A 9780-nucleotide genomic window follows, 5' to 3' on the forward strand; every position below is an offset into this window, starting at 1 on the left:
CAGGAAGAGATCATAAAGATTAGGTAACTGGGTTGAGATATGCATACAGATCAAAATGTGTCATGGTGACATGTGAGGGTCTCTGCAGAACATTTTACGTTCTGAACATTTTCAGACATGAAAAACAAGCTCGTCAGTGTGTGAGCACAGTTTGCACTTACACTCCTCTCATACCAGACCTTGACTGTGAAACCTGAAAAAGCCAGAAAATGGCTCATTTAACAGTAAACGTTTTGATTCAGCATACTCTGAAAGTTTGATAGAAAGCAAGAACACATTATTTCAATTAGAACTCCCGTCCACCCTTGATACAATATATAACTCAGTATGACTACATATAAAATATGCAACTGGTTGCTGCGCATGCTACATAACAGCAGCATCACGGGTTTGACTCCAGCCAGGGACGTTTGTTCCATGTCATGCCCATCTCTCTCTGCATGTTTCCATGTCTGCCACTTCACTGCTGACTGTCCAATAAAGGCAATGATTAAAAAAAAAAAAAGCAACTTTATACTTCTACCTCAGAGGAAAACATTGCACCACATTTACCTGCCAGATAAATATTACTGGTTATGTTGCAGATTCAGATTTTACTCACAAGATATAACAAATAAAATATGATGCATTATAATTGATTAAACTATCCAGAATTATAAGTGAATTAGAAGCTCCACATTCAACACAAGTTAAGTAAATTTAAGTACATTGTGCAAATAATGCCTCTCTTTCACTCTTGAATCCAGGACTTTACCGTATATTTTCTAGGTGGTAGTTTTACTTAAGAAAAAGGTTTTGAGTACTTCTTTTACCAACATTCCCATTTAGAGAAACGGTGAAAATAAAGCAAGACAGTTTGCCTGGGGCCCACAAATCACTAAATCCACTCCTGTGCAAGAATATTATAGGAATCATATTTTCACTGCATTTTCAGAAGTCTGTTGGTTCTGTAAATTATACAGAAGTAAAATTTATTTTAAATAATGAAACAAATGAAGGTCAGGAAGGAAAGTTCAAAGTGTTCAAAGTGTTGTCCTGCTGTTGTTTTTGGAGCTTTGTTGCAGGCAAATGATTATGTAACCTCGTAGAAAGGCCAAAAGGCACGAGGTGCTGAGCACGTGTGCCTACGTCATGGACAACACCCCCGTCCGGCCCTCTGACGTAAATGTGAGCAGCTCTTCAGGTCCGCCCGCCGCTCGGCCCTGCTGACAGCTCCGACAAGCCGGTGCACAGACACATAAACCGTCTCTCTGTCCCTTCTCTTTGATTCAAACCCGATTTTATCAGGCACACATAAGAAGAGTATGGTGGCTGTTTGAAAAAGGAACAAAGATGGCACAGAAAGATACGCTGCTACATCTCTTCGCTGGAGGGTAAGACATTAAAGCTGCTGCTTCCAACCGGAGTAACTTATTAATAACTCTCAAACTGTTAACGTTACATGAAGATTTTACTTGAGCTTAGGTACATGTTCTTTGCAGCATAAGCCTGTAAATAACATTTAGTCGCTAATCCAACGCATTTAAGCAGGACAGAGCCGCTAGCCAACTTGCTAACGGATCCATAAACGCAAGCTAACTTAGCTCGTATTAGCACGACTATTTCCAATATAACGTTTCGCTGCTTTCTTCACTAAGTTAGCTTACTCATTTATTATGTTGAATAGCTAACTGAAAATAATAACTAGCGTCAGTTTTAACTGTATAGTTCTCAGACTAATACTCAAGCTAACGATGTCGTGGACAATGAACCACCACCGGCAACATCTTTCGTATCTGTGCGGAAGTTTGCTAATTTGTGTTAGCCAGCTAACGATAGTCACGGTTAGTAATTTGTCCCTGGAAGGTTGTATTCTTATTGCGGCTGACAACGTGATGTTTTAGACGATACACTGTGTTAAAACTGAAGCTGTAAATTGTATCTCAAAACAATAAGTTAGTGGTCGGACGTGTCGCAGTCCCGAGAGTCGTTAAGTTAGCCTTTTGCTATAATTATGATGTCCTTTAGTTACTGTTGCGTAACGGAAGCTGTAGTTTGCCAACAACCATAGCTCCATGCTAACCACTGATCGGCATGGAGGAATGTTTTTGGTAAAAATAAGCAGGGCTGTGATATAATAGAGAGCTGGAGTGCACTCACCTGATGTTAAGGTCACATTTTAACAACATTGGCTTAGTAAAAAATGACGCCATTTTACCCTTGAAACGTTCTGACGACCATTTAGGTAACTAAGACATTTTTAGCTCCTCATGTGCGACCACGATTTTAAAATGTAGTGTCGAATGATAATATGAGGGTGGTGATGTTGGCCACTTTGTTTTAAGTAAATGTAGCAGGGTTAATTATAACATTACAAGCCAGCTGAGCTTGTATGACACACTGACAGAACATGTTTAACAACCAATTCTCAATGAACAATATGTAATTTAACAGACATTCTTCTCATTTTCAGAGCAACAGACCTGCTTGTCATTTTCCATAGATTTCTTATCTTTGGGATCAGTATTCATGGCTAGAACAGCTCATCCACGCCACATTATCTCAACATGGCTACATGTGTTTGTCACATTAGGTTATGTAATATGGAAAATTTAATCCAGAGCGTAATTTCTTTTTTGCATGATTTCTAACAATTGTATAGGGTTGGATAGTTGACTACTGATCAGTGAATGGACAGTTAGGTCAGGTGTTACTGCTGCTAAGGTTTTTGACTCTGTCCTCCAGACATGAGACAGGCTTAGTCTAATCTGTTCCAGACTTTTAAAGCTTGTCCCCGACAAGGTCATAGACATGGGTAATAAACGATGTACCAGTGAGAGTTGTGAAGAATTAAATGAGGGTATTATTCATGCTGAAATTGCAAAAGTGATGTCTAAAAAGTTTTAACTCAAGCAAACCACTCTTCCCAAGTACAATTAGAGCGTCTGAGACAGAAAACCCTGTGCACCACATGTGGTTGGATAACTGAGTATTTCCACTGCAGAGCAAGAGTTTGGTCTTTGACCATAATTGTTCATTGCACTTGGTAAGCAGCTCTTCAGCTGTGTTATGATGGGGGGAAAAACAATCTTTTGTCAAAGCTGATATGATTAACCTTGCAAATAATTGGACCACATTACTCTAAGCAGGTTATCCATTGTATTACAATAATCTGAATGTACACGAATTAAGCAGTGGGGGATTGTCTACTTTGTTTGCAGGATTTGAAACATCTCAAGATCTGTTACCCTAATTTTCATGCCAATGTCAATTTGCAGATGTAGTGGTACGGTGGGAGCCATCATGACCTGCCCCCTGGAGGTGTTGAAGACACGGTTGCAGTCCTCTGGCCTCACCCTCCGGCCCGTCTTCCAGGTCCAGCTAGGCACCCTGAGCGGCACCGGTGTCATCCGACCGGGGACTGTTACACCTGGGCTGCTGCAGGTCCTGAGGTAAGGTGTTTGTTTATCTCGTTGTTAGGCAAACAGTGCTGCAGAAATACTGGGTGGGACTGTCCCCTGAGGGGTTTGTATTTTTTTACTCGCAAACATCAGGACAAAGTGTTCCCTCTTCACAGCCGGTGCACACTACTGTTTATCAAAGCTGCCATATAAGGACGGGCATAATTGTTAGCTGCTGACTTTTTTAGTTACATGGTGGCGTCCCTGGGAATACCGTTGTTTAGTTATGTCTGATGTGTTGATGAAATGCGTTTTTCAAAATAACTGGTTATGTTTGAAATAGTTGTATGAAGTAAAATAGTTTAGAAAGCCTGTCATTTGTTTTCTGCCTTCATAGTCTTAAAACGAAGGCCACTAATCCTGTCCTACATAAAGGGAGGATTAAGTACGCAGTTTCCTGCTCGTATCTAGTGTCCTTAAACAGCCATTTGGGATGACACAAAACCTGCTTTTCCACCAGGCCTCGAGATAGGTATATAACAAGTTTTTGTGGTTTCTATGAAGTAGTCCTATTTATGAGACAGCTTGGGTTGGGCAGAGTAGAAACATCCCCAGAGGGCTGACGAGGAGAGGTTTTAACCAGGGCGCTGCATCTGTGTTATATTATAGTCAGAGGACCAAGGTCTGAACTGGTGTCAACTGGAGCTGTAAAAGTGACGATTACAGTTTTATTTCCTTGAGAGAACAAATACTTTCAGTTCAGATTTTAGGTTTTTCAGTTTACCTTCACTGATCATTCAAATGAATTTTCAGAGCTGGTAGAGTGTTGTCTTTTGCATTTACAGGCGAATGTTTTCATTCTCTACATTGTGTTCAAGGAAAAAAACAAAAACAAAACCATTATCAACCTTAAACCCGTCCTCCAACCATTGAAACCTTCAATTACTGATTGGACACTACTTTGACCTGAAAAGAGGTCGTTCTTGTGTTTCTAAACTCATCATTGTTTGAGAAGAGGTGTTGGGTATCAGTGAAAGAGCGATTTAATGTGTGAACACTGCTTGAGAGAGGAGGTGTGCATTACAGAAACCAACACAAATTGCAGTTGTACTCTTCCCCCAGAGGGACAGAGCTGACCGTCATGTAGAGAATGAAGGTCTGAAGGTCACTGCCAACAAACAGTTAAAAAAACTGAGTGGGGATGTGGCCGACGTGACAAGCCGAGCCCTGCAGAGGGGACTGAGTTCAGTATAGTAACTGGGAAACCAGCTCAAGTGAACAGGACTGGTGTAACACTTGGAATGATTTCAGGAGTGAGCTTTGATATTCACTTCCCTAAACAGAGCTGATGTTAATCCTACACAGGCGTAGAGACAGTTTAATATGAACATTGATGTGTATGATTAACACTCTATCATATATTTTAGGGTGCTTGATGGCTCTTTGCTTTTGTTTCAGATCAATTCTAGAAAAAGAGGGACCAAGATCACTCTTCCGTGGTCTGGGGCCAAACCTTGTTGGTGTGGCTCCCTCAAGGTACAGTGAAATCTATGTCTACATTTCACATTGTTTATGTTAAAATGTATTTCCTCATCACGTTTTCTTTAACGATGTCCTGAAACTATGAGGTCATCTCAGTGTTAATCATACTTGCCTGTTGGTTTACAAGTTAGTGATGAAACACAATGTGGTGTCCTTGTATTCAAAAACAATAAACAAAGCAGAGGCAAAGAAGCAGAATGGCGATCTCTCAGCAGTCTGTTGTTTTCGTGTATCAGGAGACCTCAGAGTTTATTATACCGTGGCCACTAACCAAGGAAAACAAAAAGGAAAAGGGCTGTGTTTATATTTTGCACTTTAATGGTTAGAAGCATTAACTGGCCATATAAACAGGAAGCTGTTGTCACGGCAACAACTTCCGAGTCCTCCCAGCCACAGAGAGTTTCGTGAGTTAGCTGTTCTGTTTGTGTAAGGCACAGCATCTGTCTACATGACATTTAAACTTTTCTTAACTCGAGACAAATAAGACCAGGAACAAAAAAACTATGACACAGAGTTTAATAGATGTGCTTAATGGTTTAAAGATACTGATAATAGCTGAGTAATATTTGCTCTTGTTTAAGTTTTTGAGGGACATGTGACTTCAACACTGACAAAAGTTCAGTCTTAAATGGTACACTGTGTTAAGTTTCAGTTACACCCTTTGTTCTATTTTTAGTGTCAACAAATGTTCAGTACTTTGCTCATGGTAATATAACATGGTAATATAACTGTAAAATGTATAATCCTATCAAATTTGCCAAAAAAACATTAACTGGACTTTGAGTCTCTGTTAAGCTGAAAAGGGCCATTGGTTACATATACTCTCCCCATGGTTAATGAATAGCCGCAGCATGATCCTTTGCTCAGTAATTCCAATGGCCAACTTGGACAGGCTCACATTCAGAGCAGCGCTGTGGGCATCTGTGGTGCCCAGTGCTTATTCAGCCCATTCTGGTGCAGTGACGGTCTGTTCCAGAAGCCGAGCAGAGAGCGCAGGCACTGGAGAACAGACTGCTCTGGATACATACTCTCTGTGAAAGACCCACACTGGCCCAAATGGAATCATTTACATAATTGCACAGCAGTCATAAAAACCACATTCACATATTGAAAATGCATTCATATTTAAGCAGTGTGTGTTAATCTTTACAGCTGCGTGTGTGTAGAGTTCTCACCAGTTTGTTCTCTGTGTTTCAGAGCCATTTACTTTGCTGCCTACTCGAAATCTAAAGAGATATTCAATGGGCTGTTCGTTCCTAATAGTGGAGTGGTGCACATGTCCTCTGCTGGTGTTGCAGGTGAGCAGTCTGCATGTTGGCCTTTGTTACATACATGTAATTGACATAACTACATGAACAGCTGTAAAATATGCAATCCAGTTTTTTTTAGACCTTCTATATTTTTGTCTACTCTGTGGATAAATAACACAAAGCCAATATGAAACTCTTAGCCTGTGAAATGACCATCATAAGCTTTAAAAAGGTCATATTTATTGCCTGACTACATGAGATTTTGCAGATGCTAATGCTGTTGCTATGGTCTCCCACTTTAATTCCCTTCAATGAGTATGAGTGCAACAAACTTTATTATGATGTCGCTCCACAGGATAAAACTGAATGTGTTTTGTCTATTGTCCTCAGCTTTCGTCACTAATTCTCTGATGAACCCCATCTGGATGGTCAAGACCAGGATGCAGCTGGAGAGAAAGTGTGTATACTCTTAATTTAATTTTCCCTGTGTGCATGTAAAGTCTCAGCTCTGGTCTGACTCTAATGCTCTGTTTTAGTTCTGTGTAAAACAATCTGACTTATTTTAGGGTCTTTGCAGGTGGGAAGGCAGCGCATATAATGTGACCTTTTAACAGAAATTTTAACAGAGCCTGCCTTCATGGCACTGTCCTTGGGTTATGCAGTGTGTGAGACTGAGCTTGTGACTTCGCTCCATAAATACACAGTGCTGACGTAGTGAACTGCGTGCAGAAGAAGAGTCTATATTTACATTACCAAGTACGGGGCAGTAGTATCATAAGAGTTCACAGGAACAAGTCTGTTCACCCTGTCTTCAAAAAAACACCTGTCCTGCAGCACAAAATGGTGGCCTCATGATTGAGGAAGGAAAAGGATCAAATAACATTAAACAAAGTTCAGTTAAGGTTATTCTAGTCACTCACTCGACCCAACAAGGAAATCTTAGGATGTCCCAAACTTCCATAAATGGTTAAAAGTTGACTAATCACTTGAAAGATAAATATTATGAATTAATTATTTACTGTCAGACTGTTTTTTGGAGCTATGGTAACTGGTGTGGGGCATTCATCATTTTGGCATTTTGTAGTTTGTATGACTAATGGATTTTTTTTTTTAATAGAGAATCATCAAGTAACATCGTTGTTAGTTGCAGTCCTTCTCATACTGTGATTTTGACACTAATGAACATCACTTGTTTAACTTTTCAGAGCCAGAGGAGAAAAGAAGATGAACGCACTGCAGTGCGCCCGCTATGTTTACAGAACGGAAGGGATCAGGGGCTTCTACCGAGGCCTTACCGCATCCTACGCCGGCATCTCGGAGACCATGATCTGCTTCCTCATCTACGAGACATTGAAGAAAAACCTCGCCAAGAGCCAGTTCACCTCTCCGAACAGTGAAAAGGAGAAAGGAGCATCGGACTTCCTGCGTCTGATGATGGCAGCTGCTTTTTCAAAGGGTTGTGCATCCTGCATAGCCTACCCACATGGTAAACACTTGCACCAGATGTTGTTTTTTTCCTTGCAACACAATAACCGAATGTTGAGGAGAAATAAATTAAAAACTAACTTCAACATTGTCTTGTCTCCACAGAGGTCATTCGGACAAGGCTGCGCGAGGAAGGCAGCAAGTACAAGTATTTCTTCCAGACAGGGAGGTTAATAGCAGTGGAGGAAGGCTACGCAGCTTTTTATAGAGGACTCATTCCACAGCTAATTAGACAAATCCCTAACACAGCCATCGTCCTCTCTACGTATGAACTCATTGTCCATCTGCTGGGAGACTCCAAGTGAAGACGTGTTCGAAAGTTGGGTTTTCCTGACAGATGGACGCCACATGAAGCCTGAGGCACGATGGGCAAGAGACTTTTGAAAATGCAACGCATACATTTTTCAGTGTGGTGCTAAAGAGACTTTTATGGTGGAACTGATACAAGTTTTACTGTTATCCAAAGAGCTAAACACATTATTTTACTGAAAGCTTGTCGTTAGGAGTTTATAAAAAATAACGCAAGAAGTCGTGGTTCTTATTAAAACTCCAAACCTGTGAAAAAAGGTCATCTTCTTAGAGGACTAGTGTTAAGTTAACTAAATTATTTTATGTTTTGTTATTTTATGACAGTGTTTGTTTCCTTTTTATCAGTGGTAAATGTACCAAGACACGTGACTCATTTAGTTAATGAAGGGAAGTCATTCAGGTCAAGTGCTAGTGATAGTGCTGTTGCATCGTAATGACCACACAGACCATTTTGAGATTTCTGGTATACTTTCACAAATACCATGTGCTGGTTTTGAAGTTTGAATTACAGAGAAATTTATCATATTTTTCATTAATATATACATAAATATAAATATATATGCACAGGCTTATCTGTATGTTTTCTTTGTGGAAAAGATAGTCACCTTTTACATTAAGATAAGAACTTTGATGCTTATTTGACCAGTGGCTCAACAAAAATGCATCAAGAAAAGACATCAGTTGGTGGTTGACACTGACGTGATGATTCTGTTAATACAGAAAATCTGCCTTTAATGTTATAGGAAGCTTGAGATTAGATAAGGGATGTTGCACTGTACAAACATGGCTAAATAGTTGAGAAATCACATCAGAATATGTCAGTGACTAGTTGACTGGTTCTATTAAGTCCAAATATTCTGATGAATTTGTTTCATTAAGACTTTGTACCTGATGATCCCCTATAGATGTGGCTGAAAATGGACAGCCTTTTTTTTTTTTTTTTTTTAAAGGAACTCAAACTCATTCTTCTTTTGGGACTATTCTCAATTTCACCATGGAAAGGTGTAAGCTCAGTGCCTGAAATGCACAGTAATCGCTCTCCTTAACTCTCTACATAAGGAAAGTAGAAGATAAGGTAGTGAAGTTCATGTTATGACTGAACGTTGAGATGTGTTGTCTTACCGTTATTTTTCCATGTACTGTAAGTTGCTGTTCGTTTGTTTTTTTTCAGTAATGTCTGCTTCACCTATAGTCACAGATCTGGAAACGAGTCTTCCACTGTCTCCGTATATCATGGCTATAAAAAGTATTCAACCCTACAGAGTTTTTTTTTATGCTTTGTTTTACAACGTTTAATTACAGTTGAGGTAATCAGGATTTTATGACCCTGATGATAAACATGAATAATACCAAAAGGAAAAAAAGCTGCACACGTGAACCTCACTTGAATGCAAATACAAAATGCAAAGTCATTGAGCACAATGAAATCAGTATTTAGTAGAGGAACCATCATAGCCGTGGGTTTTTGTGGGTAATATGTCTGTGTAAAACTGATACAGAAGTGTTATCTACAAAAACCTTTCTGGACACAGCAGTATCTCCCCATTTGTCTTTGCAAAACTGCCTGTCACACTGCATGGGGACCTCAATCCTACCACAAATTGTGGATTTGCATTCTGGAGTGAGGTCTAGACTCTGATTCGGCCTTTTTCAGGTCTCTAACGTTGTTGCTTGGGAGACATTCCTGTGTGGCTTTGGCTTTATGTTTAAGAGTTTTGTATGGAAAAAGAAAAGTCTTCCCAGTCACAGTTCTCTTTCAAACCGAAGCAGGTTTTCAGGATTGTTCTGTATTTTACTGAATTTATCTTACTCAC

The 9780-nt window shown here is 39.8% G+C and overlaps 1 protein-coding gene across 1 annotated transcript; it reads left to right on the forward strand.

Annotated features, from left to right (window-relative positions):
* The first annotated feature begins 1161 nt into the window (after window positions 1–1161).
* Window positions 1162–9225, forward strand: slc25a33 (solute carrier family 25 member 33). The gene is made up of 7 exons (XM_044351685.1): window positions 1162–1373; window positions 3258–3431; window positions 4839–4916; window positions 6120–6220; window positions 6563–6629; window positions 7378–7658; window positions 7763–9225. Exons 1-7 carry the CDS (start codon window positions 1333–1335, stop codon window positions 7960–7962), a joined length of 942 nt encoding a protein of 313 aa, XP_044207620.1. The 5' UTR covers window positions 1162–1332; the 3' UTR covers window positions 7963–9225.
* The last annotated feature ends 555 nt before the right edge of the window (window positions 9226–9780 follow it).

Source organism: Thunnus albacares, chromosome 5 (genome assembly GCF_914725855.1).
Source record: "Thunnus albacares chromosome 5, fThuAlb1.1, whole genome shotgun sequence".
NCBI classification, from domain to species: Eukaryota; Metazoa; Chordata; class Actinopteri; order Scombriformes; family Scombridae; genus Thunnus; species Thunnus albacares.